At 45.4% G+C, this 21,485-nt stretch overlaps 1 protein-coding gene across 1 annotated transcript in view; it reads left to right on the top strand.

Moving 5' to 3' along the window:
* DLGAP2 (DLG associated protein 2) overlaps window positions 1-21,485 on the top strand; it is a 3,577,612-nt gene that overhangs the window by 1,162,697 nt on the left and 2,393,430 nt on the right. Inside the window, exon 4 of the mRNA XM_069235822.1 lies at window positions 19,812-20,280. Coding sequence (XP_069091923.1) covers window positions 20,047-20,280 — 234 coding nt within the window. The 5' untranslated portion in view covers window positions 19,812-20,046. The remainder of the gene's footprint in view (window positions 1-19,811; window positions 20,281-21,485) is intronic.

The raw sequence follows: 21,485 nt of genomic DNA, 5'->3' as shown, positions 1-21,485 counted from the left end.
CTTCTGATATAGAGACAGTTTTAGTTGGTTAAAAAGTGGTCAATGTACATAGCTATCGTTAGTACATAGGTGCATTTGCACCATGGTCCCTTGGGATATAGGGCTCATTTTATCACAGTATGACACCAATATGGGGTAAGGAACTATGTTTCTTCCTTGCATTAGATCACTACACCACTGAAGTGGACTGTACTCATTTTTCAGAGGACTCAGACATTATGCATCTTCTTTCTAGTGTGGAGTTCAACAGCAGCAACATTTGAGGGTGGCTTGACATGCCACCAGGCCATCCCTTCACAACCATCTTTGCTATGTTAGTGCTTCGCACACTTATCATGTACTGTACAAAATTGGGTTATTAGTTGAAAAGGGTGAGAGACCCACTCAGATAATAAACACAGTACTACTCAGGGTGAGCCACAAGTCATTAAATAAACCAGCGCTTAACCCTCTGCTACCTTGGCACACAGTGGTCAGGATTAACTTAGATGAACTGTATAAAGTATTTATGTAGCACTCAAATAGAAATAATGTGAAAACCATGACATAAGACAAATCTCAAACCAATGTAAAAATTAGAGGATGTTTTCAGAAGTAAAATTTCACCAAAATGATAAAAATCATGTCAGTATAACTGGAGAAATTACTTTAAGGTTTAAGGAAAATAGAACAAAAAGATGCAAAGTGCCAACTGTGGGAATTTAGTCATGCTCTACTGGAACAAAGTTCAAGTCAACCGCAATGGAGCGTACCTTTTGCCCTTGCTTCATGAAGTGCACAGTGCTGCGATGGAAGTATTGAATGTAATTTGCCTCGAATCCGGTGAAGCTGCCAATCAGGAGCTATATGTTTCAGCGATGCAAGGTCTTGTGCTGGTCTGCGACACGCTGCATTAGATCCTGTGAAGCCACCAATGAGGAACTGAGAGGTGCTGTGATGTGAGGACCTGCATCAGATCTGGTGAAGTTACCAATAAGGAACTACAAGATGCTATGATATGAGGCCCTGCATCAGTCTGCACCATGCTGCATCAGATCCTGTGAAGCTGCAAATCAGAAGCTATGAGGTGCTGCAATGTGAGGCCCTGTGTCTGTCTGTGGCATGTTGTATCAGATCTGGCAAAACCTTCAGTTTAGCAGGGAGGGGTACACTGACTGCAGGGACTGATAGGTAGTACTTGGAGGGTCAGGATTCCCACAGAGGTCAGCAGAAAGAACTAGGTCAGGTCTAGTTGGATATGGTCAATTGGGAAGCAGGAGAGGCCTCTAGAAACGTTTGTCCTGGTAGCTCAAGCAGGAGATCAGTCCACTGAATCTTGCAATCACTTCTGGGGATCTTTGAGTCACGGCTATCAGGTCTGGTCTTCCTTCTTCAGACAACACTGCAGTCCTTATTCTGAATCTTCCACAGGTTCAAGAGTGTTCTTATGAGAGGTTCTCTTGCACATTTATACCCAGTGTCAGCCTATGTGTGAGGATCACTCTCTTTGTCTACCCCTATACCAGTTCTGGTCATTTCTTCCCCCTTCCCCTGGGTTTGGCTCACTGTCTAGGGGAACAAAAGGCAGTCAGGCAAATATATTAGCTGCATTTGTTAGTGACAGGGCAGGCCAGTGTTTTCAAAACTGTGGTTGGTAAGACAATATTTGGTGGGACATGAAAGTTCAAGAAATAAAATATTTATCTTGTCAGATTTGATGCACTTCAAAATGGATGTCAAATGTCAAGATATATCTTCTGGCAAATTGCTGCTTATTTATTTGATGAGAGGACTGATGTTTACCAACTCCTCTCATTTTGGAGCCAGAGAAAGAAAAGTAAAGTGAAAGTTGTGACAACCTTACTGAGTTACATGAAGTGTGAAATGAAAGGCTGTAGGACGTCATCTTTTTTGTAACACACAACAAAATATAAATACCTGTGAATGAACTATATACATTCAGCAGTTATTTAAAATGATATGTCTGTGCAAATTTAGTGACCATTTCAGTGGGAAATGTGCTGTCTGTAAAATGAAGATGTACTACCGTACAATGCTTTAGTTATTTTAAAAAAATGCCTGCATTCTGTCCATTAAAGTTAGGTGGGTTGCCAAAGTTTGTTGTAATAAAGAGTGGGTTGTAGTTCTAATAAGTTCACATATAAACTCAGTGCCATCCTGTACAGCAGACACCAACTCAAGAAGCCATCCTGAAATGCACATTGTTAACTCAAAACCAGAAACACACTGTTCCAGAAATATAAAAACACTGTGTGCGCTCCCATGAAAAAGTACACACGCAATCTTGTATATATTTAATAACCTCTAACTGATATGCAGAGTTCGTAAATGCACTTGACGCATTTGAGGTCCTATTGTAAACATTTCCATGAACTACACAGACCTGGATGCATGCACACTAGCAATTGTTACTGTTAGCACATTACTTTAAGTACACAGAATGTACTGCTCCAAAGCACACATGCATTCACAAATAGTAATAATAAAACACATGGTGCAACTGGAAGGCTTTCACTAGTAAAGCATCCACAAGACTGTTTTATTTTTAATTTACCATTTGTATCGCAAGCCTGTGGCAGCCACACGGAGAAAGTGGCATGGTTGATGTTTTCTTTTTATTTATATGGGACAGGCTTGCAGTAAAAATAAAAAACTAACCATTGCACCAGCTTACGTAGGCCGGACCTTTTACTTTGCCAGAGCTCGTTCTCATCTCTGGTATAGGAAAATGAGATCGAGAGCTAGAATGTTAACTGTAAGACTCAAAGGGAATCGTCTTTGGGTTTGTGTGTATGTGGAGTGCATTATTTTTGCTGCTTACTGTTAGACTTTTCATCCTTGGCGTTGTCTCCCTTAACTTTTTGCCTCTGTTTCCCAGGTTGTTGATGTGTGCTGTACTCTGTTTTGGCTGTTTTTGTTACTCTGGGCACTTTACCACTGCTAACCAGTGCTAAAGTGCTCTTATACAAAATATGTATGTAATTGGTTCATCCATGATTGGCATATTTGATTTACTAGTAACTCCCTAATAAAGTGCACTAGAGGTGCCCAGGGCCTGTAAATCAAATGCTATTAGTGGGCCTGCAGCACTGGTTGTGCCACCCACATAAGTAGCTCTGTATTCATGTCTCAGACCTGCCACTGCAGTGTCTGTGTGCGCAGTTTTAAACTGCAAATTCGACTTGGCAAGTGTACCCACTTGCCAGGCCTAAACCTTCCCTTTTCTTACATGTAAGGCACCCCTAAGGTTGGCCCTAGGTAGCCCCAAGGGCAGGGTGCAGTGTATGGTTAAGGTGGGACATATAGTAATGTGTTTTATATGTCCTGACAGTGAAATACTGCTAAATTCTTTTTTCACTGTTGCAAGGCCGGTTCCTCTCATAGGTTAACATGGGGCTACCTTTAATCTGATTAAAGTGTAGATTTCCTTTGGGAGTGGATAGATGTTAGAAATGGGGTCTTTGGTTGACAGTCAGGTTACCCCCTGTTCAAGCAAGGACCCTCACTCTAGTCAGGGTAAAAGAGAATCACCCCCAGCTAACCCCTGCTTACCCCCTTCGTAGCTTGGCAGAGCAGTAGGCTTAACCTCAGAGTGCTCGGTGTAAAGTATTTGTACCAACACACACAGTAACTCAATGAAAACACCACAAAATGACAACACCAGTTTAGAAAAATAGGAAATATTTATCTAAACAAAACAAGACCAAAACGACAAAAATCCCACATACACAAGTCAAGTTCTGAATTTTTCAAGATTAAACTCCAAAAATAGCGCTCAGAAACAAAAATGCTTCGATGAGATGTTAACACGGCGTCGTGACGGAGTCGTTCCCAACAAGCCGACACCAGTGGCACCGAACACGGAGTTGTGTAGACCCCCAAGTACAGTACCTTTGGTGAAGAGTGAAAACAAGCCGAAGCGCGAAGTCGGGGATCGCGGCGTCTGTGCGAAACATTGAATCCGTGCCCTTCGAGCGGCGTCGGTCATGACGTGGTGCGGCGACTTCTACGGTGTCGCGGACTTCAGTGGGGCTGCAGCATTGTCGGGCCTGCAAAGAGCGTCGCGTTCCAGCGAGGGTCACGGCGTCAGGTGCAGGCGGCGTTACCGGATTCAGCAGCGGCGTCGGTCTGGAGTCGTCCGAAGTCGGTTTCCTTGGATTTCCACCAGCTTTCCTTTCAAGGGCCCAGGGACTGGATAGGGCACCACTTGTCAGAGCAGGAGTCTCTACAGAGACTCCAGGTGCTGGCAGAGAGAAGTCTTTGCTGTCCCTGAGACTTCAAACAACAGGAGGCAAGCTCTAAATCAAGCCTTTGGAGATTTCTTCACAAGATGGAAGGCACACAAAGTCCAGTCTTTGCCATCTTACTCTGGCAGAAGCAGCACTGCAGGAAAGCTCCACAAAGTACAGTCACAGGCAGGGCAGCACTTCTTCCTCAGCTATCAGCTTTTCTCCAGGCAGAGGTTCCTCTTGGTTCCAGAAGTGTTTCTAAAGTCTGTAGATCTGGGTGCCCTTCTCATACCCATTTTAGTCTTTAAAGTCACCTTTCTTCAAAGGGGACTCACACCTACTTGTGAAATCCTGCCTTGCACAGGCAAGGCCTCAGACACACACCAGGGGGTTGGAGTCTGCATTGTCAGAGGCAGGCACAGTCCTTTCAGATGAGTGACCACTCCACCCCTCCCTCCTAGCAGAGATGGCTAATCAGGAAATGCAGGTTACACCCCAGCTCCCTTTGTGTCACTGTCTAGTGTGAGGTGAAAAACAACCCAACTGTCAAACTGACCCAGACAGGGAATCCACAAACACGGCAGAGTCACATAATGGTTTAAGCAAGAGAATGCTCACTTTCTAAAAGTGGCATTTTCAAACGCACAATCTTAAAATCAACTTTAGTAAAAGATGTATTTTCAAATTGTGAGTTCAAGGACCCCAAACTCCACATGTCCATCTACTCTCTAGGGGAATCTACACTTTAATCATATTTAAAGGTAGCCCCCATATTAACCTATGAGAGAGACAGGCCTTGCAACAGTGAAAAACGAAGATGGCAGTATTTCACTGTCAGGACATATAAACCACATTACTATATGTCCTACCTTATCCATACACTGCACCCTGCCCTTGGGGCTACCTAGGGCCTACCTTAGGGGTGCCTTACATGTAAGAAAAGGGAAGGTTTAGCCCTGGCAAGTGGGTACACTTGCCAAGTCGAATTTACAGTGTAAAAAATACACACACAGATACTGCAGTGGCAGGTCTGAGACATGATTACAGGGTTACTTGTGTCGGTGGCACAACCAGTGCTGCAGGCCCACTAGTAACATTTGATTTACAGGCCCTGGGCACCTCTGGTGCACTTTACTAGGGACTTAACAGTAAAACAAATACGCCAATCATGGAGAACCAATTACATACACATTTTAAACAGGAACACTTGCACTTTAGCACTGGTTAGCAGTGGTAAAGTGCCCAGAGTGACAATCACAGTAAAATCAGAGTCCAGCACACAACAACCTGGGGAAGAGAGGCAAAAAGTTAAGGGAGACCACGCCAAGGATGAAAAGTCTAACACGTGTCCCCCAGCTAAAAGTGGGGAGCAACTACCCAACCTCATGGGAGTTCTCATCACTAAGGCGGAAGAACCTGGACAGACCATCAGCATTGGCGTGCTCTGTACGAGGACGGTATTCCACCGTAAAGTCCATCCCCTGTAGGGAAATGGACCACCTCAACAGTTTTGAATTCTCACCCCTCATCTGCATTAACCATCTGAGGGGCCTGTGGTCGGTCTGAACTCGGAAGTGAGTCCCAAACAAGTAGGGTCTTAGCTTCTTCAGTGCCCAGACCACAGCAAACGCTTCGCGTTCTATGGCACTCCACCTACGTTCCCTGGGTAGTAACCTCCTGCTAATGAAGGCTACGGGTTGATCTAGGCCCTCTTCATTAAGCTGTGAGAGTACTGCTTCAATACCATGCTCTGAGGCCTCTGTTTGCACAACAAACTCCTTGGAGTAGTCAGGTGCCTTCAGAGCATCAAAAGCGTTCTGGCAAGCCTCTGTCCAGATCACCTTCTTGGGTTGCTTCTTAGAAGTCAACTCAGTTAAGGGGGTAACAATGGTACCATATCCCTTAACAAACCTCCTGTAAAATCCTGTGAGACCTAAAAAGGCTCTCACTTCGGTCTGGGTCTTGGGAGGCTCCCAAGCCAGAATCGTGTCAATCTTAGGCTATAGGGGTGCCACCTGGCCACTCCCCACCTGGTGTCCTAAGTACACCACAGAACCCTGCCCTATTTGGCACTTGCTCGCCTTAATAGTGAGGCTTGCCTTCTGCAGGGCCTCTAACACTCTCCAGAGGTGTTGCAGGTGTTCCTCTCATGTGGAACTAAACACAGCAATGTCATCCAGGTAGGCGGCACTGAACTCATTCAGTCCTGCCAACACCTGGTTGACCAACCTCTGAAAGGTGGCAGGGGCATTCTTCATCCCAAAAGGCATCACATTGAAGTGGAAGTGCCCATCTGAGGTAGAGAATGCTGACCTCTCCTTTGCCCCCTCAGTTAAGGCAATCTGCCAGTACCCAGATGTTAAATCAAACGTACCGAGGTACTTGGCAGCTCCTAACCGATCAATGAGCTCATCAGCTCGGGGGATGGGGTGTGCGTCAGTCTTGCTGACTGCATTGACACCCCGGTAGTCCACACAGAACCTAAGCTCTGGAGTGGCACCAGGAGCAGCAGCCTTTGGGACCAATACCACTGGGCTGGCCCAAGGACTGCTGGAGTGCTCAATGACCCCTAGGGTTAACATTTTGGAGACTCCCTCCTTAATGCAAGCACTGACCCTGTCAGTCACCCTGTAAACCTTGTGTTTAACAGGTATACTGTCCCCAGTGTCCACATCATGTGTGTACAGGTGTGTGACTCCTGGGATCAGGGAAAACAGCGAGGCGAACTGTCACAACACGCGGCGACAATCCCTCTGCTGTTCCTCAGTCAGGGAGGGGGAGAGGATCACTCCCTCCACAGACCCATTTTTCTCTCCTGCAGACAGGAGGTCAGGAAGAGGCTCACTCTCTTCCTCCACCCAGTCATCTGTCGCTAGGAGCATGGATAGCTCAGTTCGCTCAAAGTGTGGTTTGAGGCGGTTGACATGTAGGACCCTCAAAGGGTTTCTGGGGGATTGCAAGTCTACCAGATAGGGGACCTCGCTCTTTCTTTCCACCACCTCAAAAGGCCCAGTCCACTTATCTTGGAGAGCCCTAGGCTCCACTGGTGCCATGACCCACACTTTTTGTCTAGGCTGAAACTCAACCAGAGTGGCATTCTGGTCGTACCACCGTTTCATATCCTCCTGGCTTGCTTCCAGGTTCTCCTGAGCGAGACTCCTGAAGCGGGCAGTCTGGTTTCTTAGTGCCAGCATGTAGCTAAATACATCCTGGGGTGGTTTACTGGGAGCTTTCTCCGAAGCCTCCTTCACCAGACTGAGCGGTCCCCTCACAGGGTGGCCATAGTTGAGCTCAAAGGGGCTAAAGCCAAGTCCCTTTTGAGGCACCTCCCTGTAAGCGAACAGAAGGCATGGCAAGAGGACATCCAACTTACGCCTCAAGGGCTCGGACAGGCCCTGAATCATGCCTTTCAAGGTGTGGTTGAATCTCTCAACCAGACCATTACTTTGGGAGTGGTAAAGGGTGGTGAACTTGTAGGTTACCCCACACACCTTCCACAGAGACTTCATATAAGTGGATATGAAGTTTGTACCTCTATCAGATACCACTTCCTTGGGGAACCCCATGCGGGTAAAAACTCCCATCAAGGCACGTCCCACCACAGGGGCAGTGACCGTCCTTAGAGGAATGGCTTCTGGGTATCGTGTGGCATGGTCCACCAAGACCAGGATGAACCTGTTGCCCATGGCTGTCTTGGGGTCCAGAGGCCCCACAATGTCAATTCCTACCCGTTCAAAGGGAGTACTGACTACAGGTAAAGGTTGGAGGGGAGCTTTGCATTTCCCCCCACTCTTGCCACTTGCCTGACAAGTGTGACAAGACCTACAATAAGCAGCTGACTGCTTGTGCATCAAGGGCCAGTAAAAGTGGGAGACAAGCCTCTTATAGTTCTTGTCCTGCCAACGGCACATCATGAGCCAAACCCAGTAGGAAGGCCCTGAAGCGCTGGGGTACCACCAGCATACGAGCTGACCCAGGCTCAGGAACCTTAGGCTCACTATACAGGAGGCCATCCTCACAATAAATCAGGTGAGTACCAGGCGCATCGCCAGCCGCCTGGGCTGCAGCCTGCTGCCGTAGCCCCTCAAGAGTAGGGCACTCCTCCTGCGCTGTCCAGAATGCTTCCCTGGTGGGTCCCCCTCCCTGCTGCCACTGACAGCTCAGGGACCTCCCCCAGTTCAGCCACCTGCTCCCCTGTAGGTTCCGGGGCGTCACCCTCAGCCTCCGCCTCCTCCCGGACCATGGGAACCTCGGGCCGGTTTCCCGCGCCCCCGCCCTTCCTCTTCTTGGCGGTCCCCTGGCCCACTGTTTCAGGCTCCAGGGGCTCTTGACTACCCTGATTGGCTGCCATAGACCGGGTGGATACGCATACCCACCCAGGCAGACCCAACATCTCCAAGTGAGACCTGTGTTCCACCTCCTTCCAAGGGGAATCCTCCAGGTCGTTACCTAGCAAACAATCAACAGGCATGGCTGGACTCACAGCTACTTTCCAGGAACCTGAGACCCCCCCCCCCCCCATTCAAAGGGAACCTGCGCCACTCTGCAGAGGCGCTCAGAGTTGTCTACCGCAATTACTTGGTGAAGTACCCGGGGATCAATCTGCTCTTCAGACACCAGGTGACTCCTCACTGTAGTCACACTGGCTCCTGTGTCTCTCAGAGCCTCGACCCTCTGTCCATTGATGGTCACCCATTGCCTGTACTTCTTAGTATTATCAGGCACTAGGTTTCTCTGGACCATCTCACTGTCCCCTAGTGAGACAAGGGTCATTTCTGCTGGTTCCCACCCACCTGAAACCATCTCCTCCCCAAGCGCTACACTGGCCAAACCCTGGGACGGTGCACCAGTGGGTGCCGGTGTACTTTTGGGGCATTTGGGGTCCCCCCTCACATGACCCACCGGGTCACAGGCATAACACTTACGTGGGGGACCACCTGCCACTGGCTTCCCTTTGGACAACCATGGCTTCTTTTCACTGGGGGGTTGGGAATCCTTACCCTGGGAATCAGTTTGGAGCCCTTTAGAGAACTCCCCCTGTTTGCCCTTACCCCCCCTTTCTTCTGAGAGGGACCCTGCCCACCCTTGGCGTGGTCTCCCCCATACCTCTTTTGGACCCTGGTGCTCTCCCAGCGGTCCGCTTCCTGTGCAAGCTTCCTGGGGTCAGTCAGCTTGCTGTCAATGAGGTGCTGGCGCAGCTCTAGAAAACAAACTGTACAAGTGCTCCCAAACAATTAAATTGTAAAGCCCCTCATACGTGTTTACCTAACTGCCCTTCACCCAACCCTCCAGTGACCTGCAAAAAGAATCAACACATTCCAACCATGTTTGGGATTCCTTTCTCTTGTAGGATCTAAACTTCTCCTTGTACTGCTCAGGGGTGAGACCATACCTGGTGAGTAAGGCCTCCTTCATGACAGGGTAGGTGAGATCCTGAGCATCCCCTAAGGCTGTCAGTGTGTCCCTCCCCTCTGCCTCAAAATGCTTCCACAGGGGTGCCCCCCAATGAGCTTCAGGGACCAGGTTCATGTGGAGAGCTGACTCATAACCCTTGAACCACAAGTAGATATCATCCTCCCTCTTATAATCCCTCACAAGGGATTTTGGGATGTGTACCCTTCTCTCAGGCTGCACTGTAGGATTGCTGCCACCATCTCCACTGGACTGGCTTCTATGATCCATCTCTGTCAAGCTAAGCTCATGAGCCATTGCTAACTTCCTCTCCTCAAGGGCTAGCCTCCTCTGCTCCAATTGGTACTCCCTTTCTGACTGTCTGTCCTGTAACTCCTCAGGTGTCAGACCCTTGGATGAGACACTGCTGCCTGCCCTGGAGACCTTCTCCCTGGACATAACAGGCCCACCCACAATACCATTGTGTACTGAACACTCTTCCTCATCCTCCTCATCTCCCTCATCCTCTGTGTGCCCTTCAGTGCTCTTGGCTGTCACCCAGGCCCTCAGAGCCTTTTGCAGCTCCTCCTTCCTGGATGAGCTCTTAATGGGACAGTCAAAACTTTTACAGAACTGCCTCAACTGACCTTTGGTATAACTCTCCAATTTCTCAAGGTCAAAGTTAGCTCCAACTGATGCATCTCCAGCATGGGACATGATGAAGATTCAAAAACAAGTGTAAAGTTCCAAAGGCAGAAAAACAAGTTCCCAAATGAAGTTCCAAAGAAAGTCAATCAAGGAATCAGCGAGAAAAAAAAATGAATGCAGAGCAAAAACAATCCAAATAGAAAAAAAACAAAAATCACAAGATTAGTAGTATGTGGTCAAGTAGTGGTCTGAACTTAAACAGTAGTGTACACTTAATTACTGTATGTCAAGTACAAATACAAGTCCAAATACCAACCGCTGATCACCAATGTTAGAAATGGGGTCTTTGGTTGACAGTCAGGTTACCCCCTGTTCAAGCAAGGACCCTCACTCTAGTCAGGGTAAAAGAGAATCACCCTCAGCTAACCCCTGCTTACCCCCTTCGTAGCTTGGCAGAGCAGTAGGCTCAACCTCAGTGTGCTAGGTGTAAAGTATTTGTACCAACACACACAATAACTCAATGAAAACACCACAAAATGACACCACCAGTTTAGAAAAATAGGAAATATTTATCTAAACAAAACAAGACCAAAACGACAAAAATCCCACATACACAAGTCAAGTTATGAATTTTTAAAGATTAAACTCCAAAAGTAGCGCTTAGAAACAAAAATGCTTCGATGAAATGAAAACATGGCGTCGTGACGGAATCATTCCCAACAAGCCGACACCAGCGGCGCCGAACACGGAGTCGTGTAGACCCCCAAGTACAGTACCTTTGGTGAAGAGTGAAAACAAGCCGATGCGCGAAGTCGGGGATCGCGGCGTCTGTGCGAAACGTTGAATCTGTGCACTTCAAGCGGCGTCGGTCACGACGTGGTGCGGCAACTTCTACGGAGTCGCGTACTTCAGTGGGGCTGCAGCGGCGTCGGGCCTGCGAAGAGCGTCCCGTTCCAGCGAGGGTCACGGCGTGGGGTGCAGGCGGTGTTACCGGATTCAGCAGCGGCGTCGGTCTGGAGTCGTCCGAAGTCTGTTTCCTTGGATTTCCACCAGCTTTCCTTTCAAGGGCCCAGGGACTGGATAGGGCACCCCTTGTCAGAGCAGGAGTCTCTCCAGAGACTCCAGGTGCTGGCAGAGAGAAGGCTTTGCTGTCCCTGAGACTTCAAACAACAGGAGGCAAGCTCTAAATCAAGCCCTTGGACATTTCTTCACAAGATGGAAGGCACACAAAGTCCAGTCTTTGCCCTCTTACTCTGGCAGAAGCAGCACTGCAGGAAAGCTCCACAAAGCACAGTCACAGGCAGGGCAGCACTTCTTCCTCAGCTATCAGCTTTTCTCCAGGCAGAGGTTCCTCTTGGTTCCAGAAGTGTTTCTAAAGTCTGTAGATTTGGGTGCCCTTCTTATACCCATTTTAGTCTTTGAAGTCACCTTTCTTCAAAGGGGACTCACACCTACTTGTGAAATCCTGCCTTGCCCAGGCAAGGCCTCAGACACACACCAGGGGGTTGGAGTCTGCATTGTCAGAGGCAGGCATAGTCCTTTCAGATGAGTGACCACTCCACCCCTCCCTCCTAGCAGAGATGGCTAATCAGGAAATGCAGGTTACACCCCAGCTCCCTTTGTGTCACTGTCTAGTGTGAGGTGAAAAACAACCCAACTGTCAAACTGACCCAGACAGGGAATCCACAAACACGGCAGAGTCACAGAATGGTTTAAGCAAGAAAATGTTCACTTTCTAAAAGTGGCCTTTTCAAACGCACAATCTTAAAATCAACTTTAGTAAAATATGTATTTTTAAATTGTGAGTTCAAGGACCCCAAACTCCACATGTCCATCTACTCTCTAGGGGAATCTATACTTTAATCATATTTAAAGGTAGCCCCCATATTATCCTATGAGAGAGACAGGCCTTGCAACAGTGAAAAACGAAGTTGGCAGTATTTCACCGTCAGGACATATAAACCACATTACTATATGTCCTACCTTATCCATACACTGCACACTGCCCTTGGGGCTACCTAGGGCCTACCTAAGCGGTGCCTTACATGTAAGAAAAGGGAAGGTTTAGGCCTGGCAAGTGGGTACACTTGCCAAGTCGAATTTACAGTGTAAAGAAATACACACACAGACACTGCAGTGGCGGGTCTGAGACATGATTACAGGGTTACTTGTGTGGGTGGCACAACCAGTGCTGCAGGCCCACTAGTAACATTTGATTTACAGGCCCTGGGCACCTCTAGTGCACTTTACTAGGGGCTTAACAGTAAAACAAATATGCCAATCATGGAGAACCAATTACATACACATTTTAAACAGGAGCACTTGCACTTTAGCACTGGTTAGCAGTGGTAAAGTGCCCAGAGTAACAAAAATAGTAAAATCAGAGTCCAGCACACATCAACAACCTGGGGAACAGAGGCAAAAAGTTAAGGGAGACCACGCCAAGGATTAAAAGTCTAACAATAGACATGTGGAGTTTTGGGTCTCTGAGCTCACAATTCAAAAATACATCTTTAAGTAATTTGATTTTAAGGTTGTGTGTTTGAAAATTCGACTTTTAGAAAGTGAGCATTTTCTTGCTTAAAGCATTTCTATGACTCTGCCTGTTTGTGGATTCCCTGTCTGGTTCAGTTTGACAGTTGGGCTGGTTGCACCTCTCACTAGACAGTGACACAAAGGGAGCTGGGGTGTAGTCTGCATTTCCTGATGAGCCATCTGTGCTACGAGGGGGGGAAGGTATGGTCACTTACACCTGAAAGGGCTCTGGCTGCCCTCACACAATGCAGTCTCCAACCCCCTGGTGTGTGTCTGGGGCCTGGCCTGGGCAAGGCAGGATTTCACAAACAAGAGAGACTTTTCTTTGAAGTAGGCCTACTTCAAAGGGCAAAATGGGTATAAGAAGTGCACCCAAAACCACAGACTTCAAAACACTTCTGGAAACCAAGAGGAACCTCTGCCTGGAAAAGAGCCGAAGAGCTGAGGAAGAAGAGCTGCCCTGCCTGTGACACTGTTTTGTGGAGCTATCCTGCAGTTGCTGCTTCTGCCTGTGCTAGAGGACAAAGAATGGACTTTGTGTGCCCTCCTTCTTGTGAAGATCTCCAAGGGCTTGATTTAGAGCTTGCCTCCGGTTGTTTGAAGTCTCAGGGACAGAAAAGACTTCTCTCTGCCAGCACCGGGAGCCTCTGGGGAGACTCCTACTCTGCCAAGTGGTGCCCACCCAGTTCCTGGGGCCCTGAGAAGAGAAGCTGGCACCCCAAGAGTGAGAAATCCACGCACAGACCGATGTGCGGGGAAAATATCGACACGACTCCGATCTGCGGCTGAAAAGTCTACGCGCCGCCGGCTTTGTGGCTGAAAATCAACACTCGCCTGCAACGCGATCGGAAGATTGATGCCTGTGGCTGGAGAAACGACTCACAGCATCGCTGACGGAGGCTGGTGAGATCGTAACCCACGGTGCGTGGTTTTCAGACAATCGTGCGGCTGTATTTCTGATGCAAACTGCGCTAGGTGTGTAAAAAACGCAAGGCCTGCCCGGACCCAAGAGTGCTGACCGGATCGATGCATCAGTCTCCTGCGGAGAGAAGAAATGATTCACGCGACCCGACTAAGGGAGAGATGACGCAAGGTCTCGCTCGTGAGTGAAATTAACGCATCGTAAGCCCTTTTTGACGCAGACTCACCCGTGTGGGGTTATTTTTGACACACCCAAGGTACACTTTCATGCTTACAGTGTTAGCGTTGAGTGTTAAGACTCTTTTTGCTTTTAATTGATGACTTGTGTATGGTGGATTTTTGTTGTTTTGGCCTTGTTTTGTTTGGATAAATATTTTCTATTTTTCTAAAGCTGTGTTGTGTCATTTTGTAGTGTTTTCATTAAGTTACTGTGTGTGTTGGTACAAATACTTTACACCTAGCACTCTGAAGTTAAGCCTACTGCTTGTGCCGAGCTACAAAGGGGGTAGGCAGGGGCTAGCTGAGGGTGATTCTCTTTTACCCTGACTATAGTGAGGGTCCTTGCTTGGACAGGTGGTAACCTGACTGCCAACCAAAGACCCCATTTCTAATACTTACCATGCTAAACCATAAGATCATTTAAAAACTGGAGCCTTCATTATTAAATCTGCCTATCGCTGAAAACCTATTGTTAATTGTTTTATCTAAGTGTGTTAAAGAGAATTAGATCAACATAATAGAGTAATAAACATCTAATTCTTATCTGAGTAATACATATATTTATAATCTATTACAAGTAATAGCAAATAGACGGCTTAGAGCAAGGAAGAAAATTGTTATTGATGGAGGCAAGCAGTTGTTTAGTGAATAACGCAAGAACCTGTTTAATGCGTTTGAGAGCCAAAGGTAGGCCTAGCTTGCAGTGCAGTTGTAAACCACTTTATCATGGTAAACAATAAGCTTCCAAACTTGTAAAATGTACTAGGTTTAGCATGAAATAATATTCGCCACAGCCTGTCATTAATTGTATACTTTTCTATTGAGCGGATTGGTTGTATATTAAACTTTGTGCATATTTAAGGTGAGCTTAATTATGATAAGCTCCTTCTACTGCTTGAGGTTTGTGACTTTGTAATATTGTTAATGTCACTGCTTTATTCTCAATTTCTTGATAGTACATATAAAACTGTTGCGAACTTCTGGTGGTGGCCTTAGTTTTAAGTGTATCTATTTTACCCACAGAGATAAGCTAAGCAGTAGGAAAGTTGTAGCAAATGCCCTCATTTTGGACACTCATCAGATGTTTATTTTTTAAATGAGGCAGTAACTATATGGCACTTTCCCCAGGGAAGGCATCTCCAACGAGTAGCTCCTGTGCTACTGGTAGCAGCCCTGACAAATGTTCCAGGTACATGCGTGATGTGCTGCTTCTCTCTGGGTTTTTCCTTTGAATTCTGGGACTTGCAGTGTTGTTTGTCCCATTGCAAAACGGGACTACAAGCCCCAGAATTAAAAGTAAAAAGCCTGGACTGGAGCAGCACATCAAGCATTGACCTGGGAAAACTGCTACCTGAAAGTAGCTCTCCTGTGTGCATCACAGCTTACTAAGTTGGAATCTTTTACTTGGTTGAACTAATATACGTATGCCAAAATTATAACATTATACATTCAAGACAAAAATGTGTGCATTTTCAGAACTCAGAAGCTGGTGTTTGGAGATAAATTTCCAAATTTCCGAAACATATTTAAAGCTGCTTTTGAGTTAGAAAACATGTGGGGAGACTTAATACTAATATTCTTCCTTTACTGCCAGGGGCACTGTGGCTGGCATGTATTAACTATGTAGAGGCATTCCAAGTTACCAAAGCCTTTTTACATTACTGCTAGTAACCCTGCCTCATAAATTGAGGTGATCACTACAGGTAATCTTGCATATGGTGGTCACTAATGTAATCTTTTCCGATGTAGTTACTATTACAACACTAATAATTGTAGCTCACAACATTTTTTTAAACATACGTAGCTCTTATTAAAGGTAACTGGAGAACCCTGCCTTAGCACAATTGGAGTAATTCTTCATAGGAGTCTTAGTGAGAATAGATAAAGGCATGCTCTCCTTGAACACCAGGACATTAGTTATGCCATGTATAGATCCTAAAAAATATCTAAAACCTCTTTATTTAAAACACATACTATTGAGATCCCAGCTCAACTTCCTTCACTAACTTGGTCAGGATTTATTTAAACTCTACTGTCTAAGGTTCAAATATGTCTGAGGACCTCACCACACCCAATGCCTAGACTTGTTCACAAAAAAGGAATATGATTGCTGGGGTATCCCGTTCCTTAATACTAACTCCTATGTCCTGTGCTCAGTGGCAGCCTCTCAGGTTGTCAGTTTTGTAACATCAAATGGATTGTTGCTATATAATGTTAGATCTAAGTCTGATAAAAGGACTGCCCACCTTTATGAGAGGCTCAACTAGATCAAACATTGACTATTTTTTTATTAAGGTCTCAATGTGGAATAAAATGGTAGATTTTAAACTGAATGATAGGGAAGACAGTGATCACCTCCCACTACATCTTAGGCTTTCAGGAACCTTTATTAACAATTGCCGTACCTCTGTGACTCCAACTATGGAGCCAACCTTGGCAAATGACTGTACGTCTAATAAATAGGCATCAATTTTAGGAACATAGAGGCCTTAACAGAGATTTAGAACCTGTTTAAGGCGGTTCTTTCCCCTTAAATCACATTAGCCGTCCTGAGAACGCCCTTTGTTGATATTCCTACCAAATTGGCAAGTGCATTAAAATGGTCCTGACCAAATCTGCTGTTAGGAAACCCCCTGTATCTAAGGTATGTAGTTGTTGTTCCAACCCTTGGTTTTCTAGAGATTGTAGCAGGGGCAAGAAAGCACTTGTAACTGCTTTAAAAACCAAACCTTCAGCTGAGGTTCGCATAGCTAGAGCTCAGTATAAGGAAACTCTAAGGCAAGCACGGCAGAAGTGGGATGACTGTACCTGAAGAAATCTAGTGGTGGCAGCTAGGTCAGGCAACAATAGGTGGCTTTGAAAAATTATTGCCCATCGAAGTGCACATTCTGTATTGCAGGTTGATTGCTATTTAAAACCGGCGGCCGGGATTGATCACTTTAGCAAGCTGTATGGAAATATGCTCAGTGATCTCAATGACTTCTCTCTGCCTCTGTTAGACCCCATTTTCCTAGACTCATATTTTACTCCTGAGAAGACTAAGGCAGGTATATAATCAATAAAAATGGGTAAAGCCCCTGCCTGGATAAAATCACAGATAAATTACTGTCCCATGACTTATCAGAATGGGTCCCATAGGTTAATCAATTTTTAATGCCATAGCCTCAGGTGCCCGCTCCCTGACACCTGGAAAGGTGCAGAGATAATCCTCATTTATAAAAAGAGGGACCATTTGAACCCAGGCAATTATAGACCAATATGCCTCTTGGACATTTTACAGAAGGTCTACATGGTATTAAATAAACTTAATGATTGGATTAACGAAACAGAGATTTTGACCAGCTTTCAGGCTAGGGTTAGACCCAAAGTAAGCACTGTAGACCAAGTCCTAAGGCTTCTCCTCAGTGTCTGGAAATACACCAAGTTGAGAGATGACCATTTATTCTTTAGCATTTGTAGATTTTAAAGCTGCCTTTGATTTAGTCCCCAGTGGATTGTTGTGAGCTTCGCTCAAGGGTATGGGGATCCCAGAAGCCATACTTGCATTACTAATAAGATTGAATCAGAACAATAACCCACAGGGTTACTGGGGCACACAGGGGCAACTGACTGAGTGCATTCCTATTTGCAGAGGAGGGAGGCAGGGTTGTGGTGTAGCCCTCACACTCTTTTTCCTCTATGTAAACAATGCCACAGGTGCCTTACTCATTGGTAACATAGAAACTCCTAAACTTGAAGGGGTTTGTGTGCCACCTCTTTTATTCGCAGACAACACTCTTAATTTCTGAAACTCCCAGTGGTCTGCAGTTATTTAAAAATAATTTTAATGACTTTTGTGTATCCAAAGGTTTTGGAGATTAATTACTCGAAGGCACAATATGTGGTAATTTGGCCCCACAGGTAATTTAGAGGCGCTATATCTCTGGAACAGGGGAAACTGGAGCTTCTTTTTAGATTTAAATATTTAGGCTTCATGCTGGGTAGCAAGGAATCATGGTCTCCCCATATACCAAAGTGAAAGGTAGTGCTTCAGCACGAAGCCTCAGCTATTTATAAAAAACATCAGGGGTCATGAACAAGAGCCCATCACACTTCTGTAGATTTATGTAAGCTAAAGGCCCAATCTACAGCCCTCTACGGTGTTGAAATTTGGGGATACGTGAATACTGAACAATTGAGTGTGAGCGAGAACAAGTTTGTTCACTACCTTCTCCATCTTCCCAAAAGTACTCCTCTTGTTCCTATGTTCCCTGATGTTTCCCTTGAAAGAGTAGAGTGTATTGCTCAGTTAAGCACTCTTTACATTGGGTGATGATTTGGACCACAGACGAGCTTGAGCAGTATGGGAACACGATGCATGAATTATTGGTTTTAGATTAGATTATTACTTTTCCGTGGTTCAGACATGTCTAATATTGGCTGTTTATGCTGGGCTTCAGAAGTTTTTGTACAGACCTGGAAGCCTTAACTTTCCCTTCAAAAAGACATCTGAAATCTGTTTCTTGGGATTATACCCTAGCTAACCTCCATTTTAATTCTACTCTGGGGAGTTTAATGAATTAGTTTTTGAGTCTCAAGGACAGCTGTTACTACTAGGCTTTTATGGACATTCCGTAACCGCTATGGGCCAAGCAACTGTTCTTAATATTTTGGTATGGCTCACTTGAAATAGGGTCATATACATCTTTCTGGAAACCGGGCAGGTTTACTGACCCCAGCGACAATTACCCAATATGTCCATCAAAGAAAATGTCAGCCAGGTTCTGTTTTTCTGACCTATTTACGCAAAACCAAGAGGTAAATGGATTTTCCCATTATGTATTAAGTTGGGTTTCAGGCTCCATCATGAAGCATTAAGAGCTTTGAAGATAGATACATCTACTGACTGTGTGTTCCTTAAGGAAATATCTATTTGCAGTAGGGCTAATAAGGAAAAAGATCTATAGTTTTAATGTCCAGCGCAGTCTTTTATCTTGATATTGGTGTTAGACCCTCAATAAGTCATTGGCCTCATTGTGTAAAATAGCTCCTTGTGATCAAAAATGTACAAGATTCTTATGGCCAGATGTAGGAAAAGTCTTTCTACATCTGGCCCTTAATTACCTATTATGTATGGAATGGTATTATCACACTAGCACTTTACCCAACTTACCATTGACCCTAAGGTGCCAATCAGGTACTTAAAAATCATATTTTATGTGTAAGTCTTAATTTTTCACCACATCTTGGAAAGGATTGTCTGCACTAGCACTTTATCTGGTACACCTCTGACTTTATAGCTGCTATGTCAATACTTTGAAACTGGACCCTGGCAACATCTGAGTCTGATGACAGATTTTAAATGTTTTAAATGTTCTTAACAGTCTGTACTGAAATGTAGTATGTATGTTTTTAAGGAATGTAATTTCTGAAATAAACTTTTACTTACAATGTCTGAGGACCTCAAACCCAATATTTATATTGAAGTAGCATGCTTTATTCCATTCAAATTAATTTATTGGTGAAGAAATGTTTCTGGTATTTCTAGAGATGTGGATCGAGTCACTATCAGAATGTCTATTAACTCCCTTGAGCTTTTGTTACCCGCACTCCCATTTAGCGACAATGTTGTTAAAAGCAGAGTCTATCTGGTTCTAAGATGTTTTCTAATATAGTGTAAGCCCCCTGAGAAATCTTTGTACCCTAGAAAAAGTAGTATTTTTAAGTAAGATGTGTTTGCATGTGACAAAAGCAATTACTGTATGAGGCGAGTAGCGTGCAGCATTGGACAAAAAAAAGCTGACCACCAGAAGAGAAGATTGTCAAGACTTGTCAAGTCCAGCTTTACGAAAACCTGCGTGTCTCACAGTGTTACTTTTTCTTCAACAGATGATTACACATGTGAAGATCAACAAATGCTGAGATTGTTCCCGAAATCTACACCCTGACCATTGCTCCTTTACAAGTGGTGGTCCAGGTCTTTCCAACCAGTGAGGACGACACACCAAGTGACTGACATACAAGATTCAGCACGGAATCAAAGAGCAGCCAGTGTTTGACACCTAGGAGCTGTTAATGGTGATTAAGATATATATCATTGGAGAAGAACCAGAAAGCAGATAGTATGAGGGCAGTAAAGTTCTCGAGCATGGAACTATCAGATGACCAAAAAAGTCTTCTTTGTAAGGGATTTACTTTTTCACCAAGCAATAAATGCAACTCTTTTCGATTTCGGGTTAATTTCGACAGCTTTGCAAGATCACTTAACGCAAAAACCAAGGTTCTTGCGAATAGAGAAAGTCCTGTCACGTCATCCTCAATTGAATTGGGCCCAGAAACTCGTAGATGTTGCAGCCAGGTAAACAATTTCATTATTATTATATGACTGTAAATACAAAAACAAGTTAAGTATTTCAATTATAGAAATATTTAGATATTACTGCTGCCCAGTGTTAAGTACGTGGCTTATGAAGAGCTATCGAAATGTTAAAGCGTATAGGGTAGTATTCATTCTTTGAGGTTGAAACAAAGCGTACTAATCCACTAAACTAATGTTAATTATTTTAATATCGTATACATGGATTGTATTCTCTTAACAAGCGCATTAGCTTGCAGCGCCGCCATGGGGATTCCGACCCCCTTCCCGCCATCCGGTTCCTGGCGGTTTTTACCGCCAGGAACAGATGGCGGGAACGGGTTTCGTGGGGCCCCCTAACAGGGCCCCATAAATATTTTCAGTGTCTGCTTTGCAGACACTGAAAATCGCGACGGGTGCCACTGCACCCGTCGCACCCCTTCAACTCCGCCGGCTCCATTCGGAGCCGGCTTCATTGTGAAAGGGGTTTTCCCGCTGGTCCGGCGGGCGGCCTTTTGGCGGTCGCCCGCCGGCCCAGCGGGAAAGCCGGAATGGCCGCCGTGGTCTTTTGACCGCGGAGCAGTCATTCGGCGGTAACCGCATGGCGGGCGGCGACCGCCGCGGTCAGAATGACCGCCTTAGATTAGAACCTGTGAACTGAGAAAGACAAAACCTGGGCATGTACAAACACGCATACCATACATCTTACCACCCACATCTCTCTCACACACCATCACTGCAGCTTCATTCGGCTCTCAGTCAGCTTAACTAGTCTATTACTCCCAAACACTGGGGAGGAAACCCATTGTACTGGGCAATAACCATAATATGTGTTACAAGTATGCATGATGCACATTTGTCGCAGTTAATTTACCCTTAAGGAGGGAGAGTTCCAGAATCTGAGGTATAGAATTACTGCCCACCATTTTAATTAATTGAAGTTGCTATATTTGTTGATGTCAGTTTCCATGACATTACAATAGGATGCCTATGCTGGGTATGTTTTTTTATGATGGCTCTGAAGTCCGAGGTAATTTTTCTCTGTAACTGTTTCTATTACAGTTGTTCCATAAGCTTGGCAGAACTTAGTTAAAAGAAGTGTTTTTTTTTTTAAAGTTTTTCCTCCCCAATGGGACAGTGAGTGAGCTTTTCAAACTCTTAAATAACCAAGAACATCAGTTTTTTATATTGACATTTATACCTTTCGT

The sequence above is a fragment of the Pleurodeles waltl genome, chromosome 5 (genome assembly GCF_031143425.1).
Source record: "Pleurodeles waltl isolate 20211129_DDA chromosome 5, aPleWal1.hap1.20221129, whole genome shotgun sequence".
In the NCBI taxonomy this organism is placed as follows: Eukaryota; Metazoa; Chordata; class Amphibia; order Caudata; family Salamandridae; genus Pleurodeles; species Pleurodeles waltl.
The sequence above is the reverse complement of the archived record's forward strand: the minus strand, read 5'-3'. Positions and strand labels throughout refer to the sequence as shown.